Genomic DNA, 19,967 nt, shown 5'->3' with positions numbered 1-19,967 from the left:
GCCTCCCAAGCACTGGGGTTACAAGCATGCACCACAACCAACTCTTTTTTTTTTTTTTTTTTTTTTCATTTTTTTTGGCGATACTAGGGATGGAACCCAGAGGCATTCTATATCTGAGCTCTAGCCCAAACCCTATTTTTTATTCTTTTTGAAAGAGGGTCTCACTGTTTTGTTTGTTTGTTTTTCCGGTACTAGGGGTAGAAACAGGGTCTCACTAAGTAACTGAGGCTGGCTTTGAACCTGCACAATCCTCCTGTCTCAGCCTCCCAAGTAATCCTCCTGTGTCAGCCTCCCAAGTGCTGGGATTACAAGCATGTGCCACCATGCCTGGGTAGCTAGACAATTTTAAAATAAAAGGATTGAGGGTGTAGATCAAAGGTAAGAATGCCCCTGGGTTCAATCCCCAGTACCACAAAGAATGTGAAAAGATGTAGTTATGCGGTTTTTGTTTTTTAGACCACTAGCTTCTTGAAAGCATTTTCTTCTCTTGCTCATTGCTATCTTCCTAGTGTTTCAAAACATTACCCAGAGTTGGAGATGGTGGCCATGCTCCTGTAATCTCAGAATGTGGGAGGCTGAGACGGGATGGCTATAGGTTTGAGGATAGCCTCAGCAAGTAGTGAGATTCTTTTTTTTTTTTTTTTGGTGGCACTGGGGGTGGAACCCAGAGGCTTTCTACCTCTGGGCTATGGTCCCAGACCTATTTTATATTTTATTTGGAAGCAGGGTCTCACTAAGTTGCTGAGCGCCTCACTAAGTAGCTGAGGCTGGCTTCGAACCTGCGCGATCCTCCTGTCTCAGCCTTCCAAGCGCGGGGATTACAAGCGTGCGCCACCATGCCTGGCTAAGTAGTGAGATTCTTATCAACCTAGCAAGACTCTGTTTTAAAATTAAAAATTTTTAAATAGACCTAGGAGCAGGGCATGGTGGCACATGCTTGTAATCCCAGTAGTTGGGAGGCTGAGACAGGAGGATCACAAGTTCAAAGCCAGCTTCAGCAGCTTAGTGAGGTTCTTAGCAACTTAGTGAGACCCTATTTCCAAATTAAATATAAAATAGGTCTAGAGGTGTAGCTCGGAGGTAGAAGACCTCTGGGTTCTGTTCCCAGTACCACAAAAAGTAAATACATAAAATAGAAAAGAAATAAAAAATAGGGCTAGGGGTATAGCTTAGATGTAGAATGACTCTGGATTCAGTCTCTAGTACTCCCCTCTCCCCAAAATTACCCAAAACATGATTGGCATTCAGTAGATATTTAAGTTGCCTACTTGCTTGCTTATTTTGTGCTGCTGGAGAACCAACATGCTAAAGTGCTCTACCACTGAGCAACACTCCCTAGTCCTAGATATTTGTGTCATGAATGTTGTTGAGTGAGTGAGGACTTGGCACTTGCATCTCATTTCCTTGAGCCTAGTAATGTTTTGCATAATGGTAGCAAGGTCAGTTGCTCAGGTGCATGAGCACTGGGTTCTGAGTGCTAACTGGGCATCTCCATCTTGGTGGCATAGAAGACTTTGTTTCTGAGCCCGACGCAGTGGTGCACACTTGTAAACCCAGTACTCAGGAGGCCGAGACAGGAGAATTTGAGTTCGCGGCCAGCCTCAGCTAATTAGGCCCTTGGCAACTTAGTGAGAGCATGTTTCAAAATAAAGAATAAAAAATCAGGCTGGGGGTGTAGCTTGGAGGTAGAATGCCCCTGGGCTAAATCTCCAGCCCCACACACAAGAAAAAAAAAAGAATTCTCAGAGTTGTTCTCGGAGGTGGCAGCTCAGCAGTCCCTCCCGCTGCACCCTGGTCGATGACTCAGACCATGTCTTTTCTCTTTATGCAGCTTGGGTGACGGTTGCAGCTTTCCGACTCGCCTCGTGGGTGCAGATGCAGAACAAGCCTCTGTCACAAGCCCGAGCGAATATGCCAGAAGGTGTGCTTCTCGCTCCCTTTCCAGTTCTCGTGGTAGAACAGGACACCTACGAGTGTTGTGCTTGCATGTCTTACGGATGTATACGGCAGGAATCCAGTAAGCCAGTCTAGACAGGGCAAAGGAAGTTCTATTTGTATTTTTTTTGACTGATGGTTAATGTACATTCCTAATGTGCTTAGGATAACTATTTATTTATTTATTTACTTACTTATTTATTCATTTATTTTGCAGTGCTGGGGGTGGAACCCCAGGGGCATTGTACCTCCAACCTCCAAGCTACACTCCCAGCCCACTTTTTAGTCTTTTTTGTTTTGTTTTGTTTTTGTTTTTGTGGTACCAGAGATGGAACCCAGGGCTATTCTACCTCTGAGCTACAACCCCAGTCCTGCTTTTTAGTCTTTTTATTTTTGAAACGGGGTATCACTGAGTTACAAAGGGTATCAATAAGTAGCTAAGGCTGTCTGTGAACTCCGATGATCCTCCAGGTTCAGCCTCCTGAATGCTGGGATTACAAGCGTGTGCCACCACGCCCGGCTTTGTCTTTTAATTTTTTTTAATTTTTTTTTTTTGTGTGTGTGATACTAGGGGTAGAACCCAGAGGCTTTCTACCTCCGGGCTATACTCCCAAACCTTTTTTATATTTTATTTGGAAACAGGGTCTCGCTAAGTTGCTGAAAGCCTCACTAAGTAGCTGAAGCTGGCTTCAAACCTGTGTGATCCTCCTGTCTCAGCCTCCCAAGTGCGGGGATTATAAGCATGCACCACCACACCTGGCATTGTCTTTTAATTTTTTGAAACAGGGTCTCACTGAGTTGCAAAGGGACCCACTAAGTAGCCGAGGCTGTCCATGAACCGCGATCCTTCCGTCTCAGCCTCCCAAATGCTGGGATTACATCAGCACACCTGACTAGGATAACTATTTTTTATCACCCAAACCAGAATGCTTTTGAGAGTAAGAAAGAGATTGCTTGATTAAGCATATTAGTAATTACACTAGGACACACAGGGAAAGCTGGAAGTGTCTGGGCCAACTAGGAAACAAGCATGTTGGTCTTCCCAGAACCTAAGGGGCATCTTTCAAGATTTGAGTCTAAATTGGCTGCTGTCAGTCTATTTTTTCAAAGAAATTAGTCATTGCCCTAGTGACCATTTATTTTAATGTTTTTAACTGCAATGTCAAAATAATTACTAGGGACTGAGATACAAGTTTTTCTTACTCATTTTCTTCTTTTCTTTTTTTTTTCTTTTTTTTTTTTTTTTGTGTGTGTGTTACTGAAGATAGAACCCCTGGGTTCCACTCCCAGCCCTATTTTGTATTCTTTATTTTGAAACAGGTTCTCACTGAGTTGCAAAGGGCCTCACTAAGTAGTTGAGGCTGGCCACGAATCACAATCCTCCTGTCTCAGCCTCCCAAATGCTGGGATTACAAGCGTGTGCTACCACGCTCGGCTTTTCTTACTTATTTTAGAGGAAATCTCATAATATTTGGGTGGCAAGCCAACTGTTTCATCAATTCAATGAAATAGCTCATTTTAAATGAAATTTAAAGAAGCTAGAGTTCTCTCAACATGAAACCTTTGAAACATAATTCTTACAGAAATAAATTGCAGGGGAAAAGGGGTGATAAGTTGTAAGCTAGCATATTAATGTCAGAAGAAGGTAGTTCTCAGAACCTCCATGCTGAGGCCTAGGCCTTGGAGCTGTTACCTTGAAACCGCCTCGGCCTCGCCTCGCCTCGGCCTCGGTGACGTGAGGCGACATGTAGAAAGCACGTAGCACCCTGCCTGACCCACAGTAGAAAGCCCTCTTCCCTCTTCCTGCCTCCATTCCCTCCCTCCCTGGTCCTTTAGCTAGAAAAATAAGCCTACGCTAAATCACTGAATCATTTTTTCCCCTTAGATCTAAACTGCAGAGGTAGAAAGCAGAAAACTTGGGAAATGACAGGTAATTTTTCTGTCCTGGCCATAGACATGGCTCCTCACCTGTCCTTACTACCTATGGCACCTGATTAACCTGCATTAAAACTTTGCAGACTGGCCTCTGCAGCTTGTTTTTCTTTTGTTTTATTGGCAGTATTAGAGCCCAGTCTTGGGGCTAGAGAACATTCATGGGGGGCTGTGGGCATACTTCCCTGGTCAAGATAGCTTCTCAGAGTGCTGAGACCTGAGTTGCCCTCACACAGTTAGGAGAAGGAATACTAATTTCCTGCTTATTAATTTATTAAGTATCCTTAATTGAACATTAAACTGCTTACTAAATTCTTTGCTCCTCTTTTCAGTATTGGCTCAAATCAACCTTTTCCTATCAGACCACTTAGTGAATCAAAAAACCGGTTGTTGGACAGTGAATCTCAGTGGCTGGAGAATGGAGCTGAGGAAAGCGCACTTAGACCAGGTAACAGCTCTCACCTGAAAAAACGGCGTGTCCATCTGTGCAGCTAAAAACCATCTTTACTAAATGTGAAAACATCAAAATTATATTGGTGATATTTATGAAATACTGAAATTAGCCAGGCATGGTAGCACATAACTGTAATCCCAGTACTTGGGAGGCAGAGACAGGTTCTAGTCCAGACTACAAAAAGGAGAGGAGGAGCTGGGGTATAGCTCAGAAGTAGAATGCCCCTGGGTCCAATCCCCAGTACCACAGGGGAGAAAAAGGAAAAGAAGTACTAGAACATGAAAGCTAGTTAAAAAACAAGTCTTGCCATGCATGGTGCCACACGCTTGCAATCTCTGCATTCGGAAAGCTGAGAAGAGGATCGCAGTTCGTGGACAGCCTCGACTATTTAGTGAGGCCCTTTGCAACTTAATGAGACCCTGTTTCAAAATACAGAATAAATTTAGGGCTGGGGTGTAGCTCAGAGGTAGAATGCCCCTGGTTTCATCCCAGTACCACAAAAAAAGAAGAAAAAAAATATCTTGTGCCTGGAGCCTTGTTTGTCTTGGTAGGCTGGGGCGAGGGGAGAGTGTGGCACGTGTAGCCGCTGAGGACATATTGTTGGGTTTATCTGGGTTTTTGTTTCCCAGCTACATATTTCTTTACTTAGTCATAGGCAATCAATTTAGCATGGACTATTTTGAATAGTGTCTTAAGCACCATTATTTTTAGAGTCCCAGCTATTACTTAGTTGAAAATTATTTTTGAAAAGCATTGTACTATTTGCTGCCATAGTTAAAATTAACAGTGCACTAAGCTGGTTGTGGTGGCACATGCTATCTCAGTACTTGGGAGGCTGAGACAGGATCGCGCAGGTTTGAAGCCAGCCTCAGCTACTTAGTGAGACTCTCATCAACTTAGTGAAACCCTGTTTCCAAATAAAATATAAAATAGGTCAGAGCCGGGGGCAGTAGTGCACACTTATAATCCCAGCATTTGGGAAGCTGAGACAGGAGAATTGTGGTTCTTGGACAGCCTCAGCTACTTAGTGAGGCCCAAGAATAAAAAATAGGGCTGGGGGTATAGGTCGGAGGTTGAATGCCCCTGGGTTCCATCCTCATTACTGCAAAAATAAAAAATAGAAAATTTTTAAAAATAAAAAATAAATAAAGCTGGGCGTGGTGGCTCACGCTTGTAATCCCAGATTTGGGAAGCTGAGACCGGAGGATCATGGTTCGCGGACAGCCTCAGCTACTTAGTGAGGCCCTCTGCAACTCAGTGAGACCCGGTTTCAAAATAAAAAATAGGGCAGGGGCTGTAGCTTGGAGGTCGAATGCCCCTGGGTTCCATCTCCAGACCCGCAAAAATGAATAAATAAATAATATAAAATAGGTCTGGGAGTGTAGCACAGAGGTAGAAAGACCCTGTGTTCCATCCCCACTACCACAAAATTAAAAAGTCCACTGACCTGTACTCCCAGGCCTTCGAGGCCAGCCCCAACAATTTAATGAGACCTTCAGCAACTTAGCAGTACCCTGCTTCAAAGTAAGATATTTTTAAAAAATGGATGGGGGTGTAGCTCAGAGGAAGAACATTCCTCGGTTCAGTCCCCACCAAAAAAATTTGTTTTAAAAAAATGGCACCAGCCCGGCATGGTGGCAAATGTTTGTAATCCCAGTACTTAGGAGTTTGAGATAGGAGTATCCAAATTCATGGCCAGCCTCAGCTACCTGTGAGGCCCTCAGCAACATAGTGAGACTCTGTTTCAAAATAAAGAATAAAATATTGGACTGGGGGTGAGGCTCAGATGTAGAATACCCCTGGGTTCAATCCCCAGCACTGAAAAGAAAAAAAAAAAAAAATGCACCCAACTGGGTGTGGTGGTACACGCCTGTAATAATCTCATCTACTCAGGAGACTGAGACAGGAGGATTCCAAGTTTGAGGCCAGCCTCAGCAACTTAGTAAGGCCCATCTCAAACTTTGAAAGGGAAGGTGCTGGGTGTGTAGTTCAGTGATAGTGTGCTTTCCTGATATGCATGAAGCCCTGAGTTCTATCCTCAGTACCATCACAAAAAATAGTGCACCAAGCATTTAGACCATCTTTCTTTCTCCTTCCCTTTCCTCTTTTCTTTTCCTTTCTTCACAGGGCCTCTCATGCTTTAAAAGTGATCTACCACTGTACTCGGCCCAGCCCAGTTTTTGCTTTTTGTTTGTTTGTTTTCCCGTGGCTACTGGGAATTAAACCCAGGGGCATTCTACCTCTGTGCTACTTGCCCTGCCCTATTTTATATTCTTTATTTGAAACAAGGGCTCACTAAGTTGTGGCGGGCCTAAGTAGCTGAGGCTGGCCATGAACCTGCCATCCTCTTATCTCAGCCTCCCAAGTATTGGGATTACAAGCGTGTGCTACCATGCTCGGCTTTATTCTTTTTATTTTTGAAACAGGGTCTTACTAAGTAGGCCTCACTAAGTAACTGAGGCTGGCCTCTGTGATCCTCCTGTCTCAGCCTCCTAAGTACTGGGATTACAAGCCTGTACCACCATGCCCGGCTGTTTTGACCCTTCTTAATAACTTACTGGTCAGTTCATAGATTGTGGACGAGGTATAGAGTAGTCAATAAAATTGGAGGGATTTCTAATTAGACCTGGGTTACAGTATCTTCTGGCTACTTAATTAGCATCACAGCCTAAGCCATATGAGATGTTTCTTAATAGTGATAACATCATCATGATCTTACCTTGTGAAAAAGTAGTTTGTGACACTCAGATCCCGAAAATACCGTAGAAATTTGCTCTTCCAATTTCAGATCTTTTTTAAGGAGGAGGCTCCTTTTGGCTTTTAGCATCATTTAAAACATTTTCTTTATAGAATTTTAGGCTTTCATTAAGATCATTATACTCTTGTATAAGCTGGGCATGGTGGCACATGCTTGTAATCTCAGCATTTGAGAGGCTGAGACAGGAGATTGCAGTTCTCCGACAGCTTTAGCTACTTAGGCCCTTCCCAACTCCGTAAGACCCTGTTTCAAAATAAAGAATAAAAAATAGAGCTGCGGGTGTAGCTTGGAGGTAGAATGCTGCTGGGACCCATCAAAAAATATATATATACTCTTGAATAAGATCAGTGGAAATTTTTATTTTGTGAACCTCTTATTGTTGCTAAAACACCTTTAAAGGCAGTGGATATTTTCATAAGAAATAAGCATGAATCTAGACTTCCAACACTGAAAGGCTTTTCATTCACTTTTGTGTGCCATAAGAAAGGCAAGTGGTTGGTGCCATAAAGCCTGTTTAGTGCTTACGTAGTAGTTGTTTTTACTATAATCAATTTTACCATTTAGCCAGGAACTTAATTTTTTTTTCATGCCATATATAATTATGTGCTTACAGGGACAAATAACCATGTTACAGTGGCAGTAGAAAACTGAGTACCTCTTGTCCATAACTAACCATTTGATAAGCAAGGTAAGACAATGTAGTTTTTGCATATTTTATAACCTCAAAACAATTTGCAGGGTTTTAATTTTTTTTCTATTTTCAATTATATTAGTAAAATGTAATACAGGAAAGACTGAAAGAAACATCTCCCATAACCTCACTACTTCTTTTCTTTTCTTTTTTTTTTTTTTTTTTTTTTTTGGCATTGGGAACAGAACCGAGGAGCATTCTACCTCTGGGCTACACCCTAGTCCTTTTTTATTTGGAAACAGGATCTCCCTAAGTTGCTGAGAGCCTTACTATAAGTAGCTGAGACTGGCCGTAAACCTATGATTTTTCCTTCTCAGCCTCCCATGTACTGGGATTACAAGCATGTGCTCACAACTTTTTTTTTTTTTTTTTTTTTGTGGTGCTGGGGATGGAACCCACTTGCATTCTACCTCTAAGCTACACCTCCTGCCATATTTTTTATTCTTTATTTTGAAAAAGGGTCTCACTGAGTTGTGAAGGGCCTCATTAAGTAGCTGAGGCTGTCTGTGAACTGCAGTCCTCCTGTCTAGGCCTCCCCAATGCTGGGAACAACCTCACATCTTAAAATTTACAACACAGTGTTGATAAACATTGGCTGGCAGATTAGCTTAATATTGATGTGTGGACAGCTAGCCTAGTCAGTTAGCATTACCTTACTAATTGTGGGTTGTTGTTTTTTTTAAGCGAATTTTGAGTCGGGTAAGGTGGCGCATACTTTGAATCCCAGTACTTGGGAGGCTGAGACAGGAGGATCGCAGATTTAAGGACAGCCTCAGTAACTTAGTGAGATCCTGTTTCCAAATAAAAAATAAAATAGGGCTGGGAGTATACTCAGAGATAGAATCCCCAGTATCACAGAAAAATAAAGGTCCATTGATGTTATTTGGTTTTGTAAAAGACAGCAACAGACACATGCAACATTGCTGCGTAACAGGCTCCCACATGCCTGTAGTGTAGACCAACACCCAGTACTGCTCCCTTAGGGCAGAGAGCTGGTTTTCCTAAGGGATCTCATCTGGAATCCCAGCCAGGGAGCATCCGCTGCCTCACTTGCTTGCAGGGCATCAGGCCAGGGCCTACAGAGGACCTGGCACCAGAGCCCTGGGACAGAACTAGATCCCAGACTGGGGATCTTGTCAGGCAGAGTCGGCTGCAATGACACGGGGATGCAGGATCTGTATGCGTGACCACAGCCAGGGGGACAGCACTTGGTGCCTACTCCTGCAGTGCTCCCAGTGCTGTGGTTTCTGAGCTTCCCCAGGGAGCGTCTGCTGACAGTCACTGCAGGGACATCTGCTTCACAGCAGCCTCCAGACAGGCATGGGTGGGCATGAGGTCTCCACTGGCATCCATGCCAGCGCCAGGGATACTGAGGGAACCTCTCTGTTCATCATGGTGGTCTAGGGATGAAAGTCAGTGATTACCCTTTCTTCACTGCTTAATAAAATCTTCAGCCGGGCGTGGTGGCGCACGCTTGTAATCCCCGCACTTGGGAGGTGGAGACAGGAGGATCGCAGAGGTTCGAAGTTAGCCGCGTTGGCTTAAGAGACTCTGTTTCCAAATTTAAAAAGTATAAAATAGGTCTGGGAGTGTAGCCTGAAGGTAGAAGGGCTTCCAGGAACCCCAGTACCACCACCAAAAAACAAAAAAAAATTCATCATGCCAGTAGTAGTAAAGAATTCATTTCCCAAATTGTAATATTATCACCTTTATATCTTATCTCACAGAACCATCTAATAAATATTTTGAGAAAATGTAAAGTTTTAACTAATATATCAATTGTTTGTTTTTTAGGTGTATAAAAACACGTTGCGGACTGCTATTTTCAGTCTTTTTTGCAAGAAAATGATCAATGGAATACAATTCGAGTATGATAAAGATATATTTTTTAAAAAAGGAAAACTGTACAGTTTGCTGGACCCACGGATGTACTGCAGAGCAGAATGAGGCCTTAATTTTAAGTGTTCATTTGTGCAGCTTTGACTCACAGGTCAAAAGTGGCTTAATTTTACTTTGGGAATAATACTGATCTATTCTGAGATGCTGTAATATGAGCTATCACGTACATGGCACTTGTATTTTGTTGATACCTGAATTCCAGTAGTCTAGTTCTTTGTTAATATCCACGTACATTCTCACTCCAAAACACAAGTGAAAACCCATCTTAATTAAAGTAAGTCTGGGGCAGTGGTGGCTAAGAGTGGCATCTAAATTACTATAGCCTGGATTATTTAAGGGAAAGAAAGTAACTGCTTTTTTTTATTGGGTATTTGCTAATTTATAATCACTCTTTTATACTTTTCAACATTTTTATAAAGTTTTTTTTATTGCTGGCTATAAAATAACACTCAGAAGGATTCAACTATCTAAATATAGTCATTTAAAATATAGAACTTTCTGGAATAATTAATAGAAGGCTTAATGAGAGGCTTAATAAAACCACATAGTATAGTATATGCCCAAGGATTAAAGGAAATTTGGCAGTATAAGAAATACTTTGAGTACTCCACTTTTTAATTACTTTTTTGTTGAGCTTTCAGGGGTATTTACATTGGCAGATAAACACAGAGGTATATATGTTACTAAAAATTGCATACAGTAGGGATCGACAAAAGTGGCTAAAAGAAAAGAGAGAAAAGTAGCATATTGTAAGCTGTTAAAAAAGACTTCCAAGCCAGGTGAGATGGTGCACATCTATAATCCCAGCTACTGGGGAGGCTGAGGATTGCAAGTTCAAGGTCAGCCTGGGCAACTTACTGAACCCTGTCTCAAAATAAAAGGAGCTGGGAATGTAGCCTAGTGGTAAAGTGCTTGCCTAGTATGCATGAGGCCCTGGGTTCTCTTCCCAGTACTGTAAAATATATAGTTTTTCCAGTTGTAAAGGTATTTAAAACTAAACATGCTGTTGAATTGACTTTCAAATTTCAATTTATATAATATCTAAAATTTAAGACTTTTTATAGTATTCCTACAGTAGTTTAAACAAGTGACTTACAATACAGTTCAAACTAGGGAGAAATACTTTAGAATAATGCAGCTTTTAGGAAGAAATTCTAAGCCTGAGTAGTCATCTAAAATTCCCAGTCCCTAGCTGGCTGTGGTGGCACACACTTGTAATTCCAAGACGTGGGAGGCTGAAACAGGAGGATCATAGGTTTGAGACCAGCCTCAGCAACTTAGGCTGTCAGCAACTTAACAAGACCTTGTTTCCAAATAAAAAATAAACAGGGGATGTAGCTCAGAGGTAGAATGCCTCTCAGTTCAATCCCCAGCACCACACACACGAAAAAAAAAAAAAATCCCAGTTCCTGAAAAATGGATTCTACTCCTAAATGCAAAAAATTTTTAATGTGACTTCCTAACAACAGCCCCTTTCTCACTTTATATGCTTCTCTTTTTCAGATATAAGCTAAGTGACAGAATTGTTGGGTTCTAGACAGTAGTGCAGTATCCTGTAAAAAGTCCACAGCGCAGAGATGTTAGTCCTGATTTACATGGTCCAGATGAGCTCGCACACCCACAGTGGTGGGTCACTCCAGCAGGTGGGTGGGGAGCTCTAGCGCTGTCTTAGCACCAGTGTGCAGCTTCCTCATGTGCTAGACTGCAGGGTGGCACATCCTTAGTTGGACTGGATGACCTTTAATTCTGCATACCCAGTTTTGCAAAATAACCTTGCTTTTCATCCATCCAACAAATGTTTTTGGAGTACTTTATAAACATCAGTTAATATATACTCTGCAATTATAATTAGTATGCTCTACTTTCCTAATCTAGCATGAATTTTATAATTGTTATTCCAAGTTTACAATTTGAAGAATTTGCCTAACTCTCCCTTTGGACCAAAAGAATGAGTTAGCTTTGAAAACATAGTTTGGAATATTATAGTGTAGACAGTTCTACCTTTGTTTCAACTCTTTAGTTTTAATCTTGATTCTGGAAAGCTAGAATGAGAGTTAAGAGATACCACTTACCCAGCTGGGCACCATGGCTCAAGCCTGGAATCCCAGTACTTGTGAGGCTGAGACAGAAGGATCACAAATTTGAGAACAGCCTCAGCAATTTAGCAAGATTCTCAGCAATCTAGCAAGACCCTGTTTCAAACCAAGTAAGATAAATAGGGGCTGGGGATGTAGCTTGAAGGTAGGATGCTGTTCAATCCTCAGTACCACCAAAAAAAAAAAAAAAAGCAATTACCAACCAGAAACATGATGTTTGCTCGGTGGTTTGCCTATTATAAGGAATTAGGAAATGTTTAAACATGCTTGATTACTTTCAGGAATGTTGTGGTCCTTGTGTGAGGATTTTTCTATTTAGAACAGATGATTTGCATGCATCTGGCTAACAATAGAAGAAGCATAATTTTCCTGAAACCTATTCAGGCATTTTTGTGGAATTAAAATTTTTCCCAATTTTTCTCAGTTGTTATTTAACATCTTTAAGAGCACAGTAAACACTTTTTCAAAGATTTTGAACTAAAGGTGTGTTTGCCCTAGTTACCTTTGTTGTGCGGCATTGAAATGCCTAGCTGACTTTTCTCTACACATGTTGCTGGCTATTTCTGAAGGGCCATCCATCCAGTGGTGCAGGAACCAGGGACAGGCAGCTGCTTTGGCACTTCAACTGCTATTGATTATTGCTCTCAACTATTTGGGAAGGAAAAGTCAAAGTGAAGCCTTGCCAAAATTTCTAATTACTGTCTCTTTTTTTGTCCTTCAAACACTTGAACATTCTTGATAATATCTAAGGACAACGAGATGGAACTTCAGGTCTTGCCGCTGCCATTAAAACCAATTAGACAAGAGACTTGGTTTGCCTAGGTACAGACTTGAAGATTCCATACCTGAGGCATCTAACCAGTATCACCATGCCAACCAAAGAGCAGCTGCAGTGTAGTGGTTAATGAAAATGAACATGTTTACAGAGTTTAGTTTCATCTTTACATAAAAGTACTTTTTTTAAACTTTTTACATACCTAGTGGTTATGAGCCAATATGTCATAAGTGAGTATAATTGTAAGGTTAGTTTAAATCAAGTATGAAATGTTTACTTGAATTCTATTTCTATTAGGAAGCAGATTTTGACTATGTTTACAGGACTGTTTAAAATGATCAGACATATGAGATCTCCATTAAAGCAAGTGTACATTAGAGCTTAGTGTTTGGACAGCATATATTTGGGACATTAGATAGACAGGAACCTTCCAAGGAGTTTCACTTTCATTTTGTTCTAGGACTAGCACTACTATCAATTGAAAGTATTTTTATGTAATCTGATATTAAGAACTTAATCATATTTTTGCATTTCAGTCAAAATAAAAACCACATCTAACGATCTATTAGATACAGGTAATTATGTCTGAAATCCATGCGTTTCATAATGATCTAGACTATTTTTCCATTTAAATTTAAAATGCAATATAGACTCAGAAAGGTCCATATTTTTCTAATGACTTCACCTTATATTATTTTGTTGGGTTGATAAAGAAGCAGTTGTATACATATTAAAAGAATAAGAAAGCTATTAATTATATTTGTACATGCTTGCAAAAGAGTCTATGCCCATTTAAAAGAAAAGATGGACAGTATTTTAATGTGATGTTTAATATGCTTTTATAGAAAGAAGTTTGAAATACAGTTTACCTTGGTTGTCTTTATTTACCAAGTACTGTAAGGCTTGTATTTATTTGTATGATCCTGGACCATGACTTCATGTTGACTCTTTTTGTCTTTTGGATGGCTTAACCTACATTAACATATGCACAGAACATTTTAAAACTTTTTTTCCAAAAATCATAATTACTTTATTAATAAAGATACAGTCTTGCTTTTCAAGTGTTGTTTATGTATTTGCCAAATAAATTACTATCTTAGTCAGCTTGCAGACCTGGTAGTATTTATAGTTAGGGAAAGAGATGAACTCTGAGCTCGGCATGGTGGCGCAGGCCTGCAGTCTTAGTACTTGGGACGTTGAGACAGGAGGATGATAGGTTTGAAGCCAGCCTCAGCAATTTACTGAGACCCTGTTTCTAAGCAAAAAAATAAAAAGGGATGGTAGAATGCCCCTGGGTTCAACCCCCAGTACCACAAAAACAAAAACTGCAGGACAGCACTGTGAAAGGAAAAAATAGAAACAAAGTAAATTGGGCATGATGGTGCATCCTCATCCTTTTGTAATCCCAGTACTTAGAGGCTGACCAAGAAGGTTCGCAGATTCAAGACCAGCCCCAGCAACTTAGACCATATCTTAAAAAGAAAAGAATAAAATGGGCCTGGGTGGAGCTCAGGAGTAGAAAGCCCCTGGGTTCCATCCCTAGTACCACAAAAAGGGAGGGTGGGCTGAGAGTGTGGCTCTGAGGTTCAATCCCAAGCCAAGCATGGTGGTGTGTGCCTGTAATCCCAGTACTTGGGAGGCTGAGACAGTGGATCGCAGTTTCATGGCCAGCCTCAGCTACGTAGGCCTTCCACAACTTAGTGAGACACCCCGTTTCAAAATAATTAAAAATTGCCACGCGTGTTAGTGCACGCTTGTAATCCCCGCGCTTGGAAGGTGGAGACAGGAGGACTGTGCAGGTTCGAAGCCAGCCTCTCTGGTTTAAGAGACACTGTTTCCAAATAAAATATAAAATAGGTCTGGGAGTGTAGCCCAGAGATAGAAGGGTTTCATAATAATAATAATAATAATAATAATAACAACAACAACAACAACAACTAAAAATCGAGCTGGGGGTATAGCTGGGAAGTAGAATGCCCCTGGGGTTCAACCCCCAGTACCACAAAAGAAAAACCTGCATTATAAAGCATTTCAAATGCAAGCCTCTTTTATTACTGGGTGTGCATTTGAACAGGTTCCTTAACTGTTTTCTCATATACACAGTAGCATACCTGCACAGTAACACAAAGTGCTTAGGTATTGTTACTATTATTCAGAAAAGGGTTTTGCAGAGGGCCTAAATTGCAGAGGGCTTCACTAAGGTGCTGAGGCTGTGATTCTCCTGACTCAGCCTCCTAAGTACTGGGATTACGAGCATGCATCACTATGCCTGGTTTTAGAAAAAGGTTATCTGAAAAAAAACATCTTCAACTGATGGTGTATGTTAAATTAGAACAAAATAAAGCTACATTTGTGTGTGTGTGTGTGTGTGTGTGTGTGTGTGTGTGTGTGTGTGTGGTACTGGGGGTGGGACCCAGGGGCCTTCTACCTCTGGGCTACACTCCCAGGCCTATTTTATGTTTTTTATTTGGAAACGGTCTCTTAAGCAGCAGAGGCTGGCTTTGAACCTGTGCAATCTTCCTGTCTCAGCCTCCCAAGCACGGGGATTACACGAGTTTTTGTATTGGGATTGAACCTAGGGCATTTCCCCCCTGAGCTACACCCACCAATGTCTTTTTTCTGTGGTACTGGGACTGAACCCAGAGGCATTTTACCTTTGTGCTGCTATACCTCCAGTCCAATTTTATTATTTAGAAACAGGATCTCATAGAAACAGGATCTCACTAGGTTAATGAATGTCTCACTACTTGCTGGGGCTGTTCTCCAACCTGTAGTCTTTATGTTTCAGCCTTTTAAATACAGGGATTACAACCCGGGGTGGTGGTGCACGTTTATAATCCCAGCATTTGGGAGGCTAAGACCGGAGGATCGCGGTTGGCAGACAGCCTCAGCTACTTAGGCCCTTCACAACTCAGACCCTGTTTCAAAAACTAAAAAGACTAAAAAAAATAGGGCTGGAAGTGTAACTCTGAGGTAGAATGCCCCTGGATTCCATCCCCAGTACCACAAAAAAATAATAGTAGTAGTAGTAATAATTAATAATAATAATAACAATAATAATAAATGGGTCCCATCAATGTCTTTTTTTTGGCGGTACTGGGGATGGAACCCAGGGGCATTCTACTTCCAAGCTATACCCACAGCACTATTTTTTTATTCTTTATTTTGAAACAGGGCCTCACTAAGTAGCTGAGGCTGTCTGTACACCGTGATCCTCCTGTTGCAGCCTCCCAAATGCTGGGATTACAAGTGTGCACCATTGCGCCCAGCACGATGTCTTTATTTTTAAACAGTCTCAGTTGCTGAGACTGGCTTCCAACCTGTAATCCTCCTGTTTTTCAAGTACTTGGACTTTAGGCATGTGCATTACCACGTCCAAATGTTTGTGTGTGTGGTGCTGGGGAGTGTGTGTGTTGGTCGTGGTGGAGACTGAACCCAAGGGCATTCTACCTCCAAGCTATACCCACAGTCCTTTTTATTTAGCAAGTCTCACTAAATTGTTGAGGCTAGTTTTGATCCTGAGATCCTCCTGTCTCAGCCTCCAAAGTACTGGGATTACAGGAGTACCACCACACCTGGCTCCAGCTCAAATGTTTAAAAACCATTAATTTCACCTGGGCATAGAGGCGCACTTCTGGAATACCAGTACTTGGGAGGCTGAGATAGGATAAGTTCTAAGCCAGCCTCAGCAGCTTAGTGAGGCTCTCAGCAACCTAGCAAGACCTAACTTCCAAGTAAGAGATAAAATTGGTCAACTAGGCCTGGTGGCACATGCTTGTAATTCCAATACTAGGGAGGCTGAGACAGGAGGACCACAGGTTCAAGGACAGCCTCAGCAAGTAATGACACTCTCATCAACCTAGCAAGACTGTTTCAAAATAAAAGTAAAATAGGAATGGCAAATGGTTCAGAGGTAGAATGCCTGTGGGTTAAATCCTCAGTAATACACACACAAAAAAAAAATCATGTTAACAGTGGTGATGAATCCTTTTACATCACTTAATGTCCATTTTTAGCGGTCAATTCCATAAGAAAAAAAATTTTTTTTGGTAGTACTGGGGTTCCTGGAAACCCTTCTACCTCCAGGCTACACTCCCAGTACCTATTTTTATGCTTTTTTATTTGGAAACAGGGTCTCTTAAGCCAGCATGGCTGCCTTCGAACCCGCGTGATCCTCCTCTCTCTGTCTCCCAAGCACAGGGATTACAAACGTGTGCCACCACACCCGGCAGAAAATGCCATTTTTAGAAGGACATGTTGGCACATGCTTGTAATCCCAGTACTGGGAGGCTGAGACAGGAGGGTTGCAGGTTCACCGCCCCTATGCAACTTAGTGAGACCCTGTTTCAAAATAATTAAAATAGGTCTGGGGGTGTAGCCCAGAGGTAGAATGCCCTGGGGCTCAGTCCCCAGTAACACACACAAAACCAGCCTCAGCAATTTAGTGAGGCTGTCAGCAACCTGGTAAGACCTGCTTCCAAATAATAAAAAGGGCTGGGGGAATGTAGCTCTGAGGCAAAATGCCCCTGGTTTAAAACCCCATTACAACACACATATAATCCCAGTACTTGAGAAGCTTAGACAGGAGGATTTCAGGTTCCAGGACAGCCTCAGCAACAAGGTGACTCTTAGCAATGTAGTGGAACCCTGTTTCAAAAAGGAAGAAAAAAGGACTGGAAGTATAGCTTGGAGTTAAAATTCCCCTAGGTTCAACCCCAGGTACCACTTAAAAAAAAAAAAAAAAAAAAAGGTATATTAACTGGAAGATCTCATAGTGTCCTATTTCCATTTATGGTTTTTTTTTTTTTTTTTTTTTTTTTTTTTCTGGTGCAAAGTTGCTACAAGACTAAATTGCTGGGACTGGCTTTGAACCTGCAATTTCTGGTCTCAGCTTCCTAAGTACTGTGATTACAATCATGGCCATTGCACCTGGTTCCTAGGCAGTTAGTTATTCTTGACAAAAGATTAAAGCCCCAGCCAGGTGTGGTGGCACACACAAGCCTTTGGGAGGCTGAGACCAGAGGATCGTGATTTGCAAACAGCCTCAGCTACTTATGAGGCCCTTTTACTGGGTTTCAAAAAAAAAGAATAAAAAAGCCTGGCGAGGTGGCCCACGCTTGTAATCCCAGCATTTGAGAGGTTGAGGCCAGAGGATCATGGTTCGAGGACAGCCTCAGCTACTTAGGCCCTCCACAACTTACTGAGACCTTGTTTCAAAATAAAGTATAAAAAATAGGGCTGGGGTGTAGCTCAGAGGTCGAATGCCCCTGGGTTCCACCCCCAAACCCGCAAAATATAAATTAATTAAATAAAAAATAAAAAAAATAAGGTTAGTGGTGTAGCTCGTAGGTAGAATGCCCCTGGGTTCCATCCCCAGTACTGAAAAAAAAAAAAAAAAAAAAAAATCAAAGCCCCATCAGGTACCTCAAATTTAAGCAAAAATCCCAAATCACAGTTTATGGTCTTATTACAACTTTAACTGAAAATACGTTTTATATCATCTACTGGGAGAGTACTGAGATGCAGGCTCCTGCTTAGAAGGTTAACGAAACAACTCTGGCTCCTGAGAAGCAGCTTGGAATGCCGGGCTGGGAGGCAAGCACACTTCCTCTAATCAGTGAGTTTTGCCAAGTTCCCTTGAAGGTCAGGAAGCGGCTCCAGGCCTCTTTGCATGTACTTCCCAGCATAGACCTCTCAGAAAATGTTATTGGTATGATAAACAGCTGGAGATGTTATGAGCAGTTAACAGGTGTTCCTTGCTTCTATTTGTAAAACAAAGAGTTCCTTTGAGATTAGTCCTTTGGCTTTACTTACACACATCCATTGTTGCTTTAAGATAACCTTGTAATGTCTGAAATAGCTAAATTCGTCAATGTAGTCAATAAAAGCTTTCTCTATAAAAGTCTGATTGCTCTCAATAAAACATGCAGTTGTACACGAAAATCTGCATCCCCTGTGTCCTGATTAAGCGGCTTTACCCTTGGGTCTCCAGTGCACTAGATACTGACAATCTACGAAACAGAAAATTCCTCGTACCGGGCTAAAGAAAGAAAAAATACAAGGACAATGATTATAGTTGTCAAAAATAAATGTCCATGCATCACAAGATAAGACATGGTTGAAAATGGCTTGGCAAGGCGATTTTACTTTCTGCAAAAAAGGACGCTGCCATCAGCAAAGTCAGGTGGGTAAAAACCCCGAGGAAAACTGCTGGGTGTTTTACTTTGTGCGGGAGAGTCGGGTGGTCTGCCTACTGATGACAGCTAGCAGCCCCACAGTCTTTCTCCATTGGCTAGGATGATACTAGGGGAGAGGCTGGCATCACAGTGGAAACTGACAGAACAGAAATGCACAGGAGGTTGCAAAATGGTGGCTTTACAATAAAGAGCTCAAGACAAGCTAATCCTTTGATAGAAAAGATGATTGTTAGAGCCTCAAAAAGTAACTCCAGCGCCAGGCGTGGTGGCTCACGCATGGTTGTAATCCCAGCATTAGGGAGGCGGAGAGCAGAGGATCGAGGTTAGTGGACAGCCTCAGCTACTTAGCGAGGCCCTTCGCAACTCAGTGAGACCCTGTTTCAAAAAATAAAGAATAAAATAAGGGCCAGGGGTGTAGCTTGGAGGTAGAATGTCCCTGGGTTCCACCCCCAGTACCGCAAAAAAAAAAAAAAAGTAATTCCATCTTGACCAGAAATTCCCCTAGCTGAGCACACCCTTACCCAAGCTTCCCGAAATGTCCCCATTGTCTTGCCTAAGACTTGCCCTTAAAGCCCTTATCAGGCCGGGCATGGCGGCACACGCTTGTGATCCGCTTGTGATCCCCGCACTTGGGAAGCAGAGACAGGAGGATGGCGCAGGTTCGAAGCCAGCCGCGCTGGCTCAAGAGACCCTGTTTCCAAATAGAAGTGTATGTATGTATGTATGTATGTATATGTATATATATGTGTATATATATGTATATATATATATATATATATATATATATATATATATATATATATATATATATATGGTCTGGGAGTATAGCCCGGAGGTAGAAGGGCTTCCAGGAACCCCAGTACCACCACCAAAAAAAAAAAAAAAGCCCTTATCAGAACTGGAGAACCCCGCTGCCCTGCTTGATCTGGACGCATCGCCCCCCTCCCTTGGCAGTAGTTAACCATCGCTCCCCTCTTCTGTAGAATCTCTTCTAACCCATAAAACATGGGCTTCAACCTTTCCTGGAGACCCCCCTCCGCAGGTTTTATCCCAATAAACCCTGAAGCCGTCTCCCTTCTCCTTCCTCCTCTGAATTTTTCAATTACTCTTACATAGTTTTAGTATCAGGGTGTTTAGGGGCCCGGATAGTCTTTATAGAGACCACTGCGCTCATGCCTGTTTTCATAGGCCTCTGGTTGGAGGCTCACATTTTAATAGAAATCACAGGTT

At 41.9% G+C, this 19,967-nt stretch overlaps 1 protein-coding gene across 2 annotated transcripts in view; it reads left to right on the top strand.

Annotated features, from left to right (window-relative positions):
- ZDHHC20 (zDHHC palmitoyltransferase 20) overlaps positions 1 to 7,730 on the top strand; it is a gene marked incomplete at both ends in the record, with an annotated part of 72,241 nt that extends 64,511 nt beyond the window's left edge. For both annotated transcript variants that reach the window (XM_080690205.1, XM_080690204.1), the window contains 3 exons: positions 1,832 to 1,921; positions 4,200 to 4,315; positions 7,693 to 7,730. In XM_080690205.1, the coding sequence (XP_080546331.1) occupies positions 1,832 to 1,921; positions 4,200 to 4,315; positions 7,693 to 7,730 (244 nt within the window). The remainder of the gene's footprint in view (positions 1 to 1,831; positions 1,922 to 4,199; positions 4,316 to 7,692) is intronic.
- Positions 7,731 to 19,967: the final 12,237 nt, after the last annotated feature.

Source organism: Muscardinus avellanarius, assembly GCF_963383645.1.
Source record: "Muscardinus avellanarius genome assembly, chromosome: 2".
In the NCBI taxonomy this organism is placed as follows: Eukaryota; Metazoa; Chordata; class Mammalia; order Rodentia; family Gliridae; genus Muscardinus; species Muscardinus avellanarius.
This window is presented reverse-complemented; position numbering and strand designations above follow the sequence as displayed.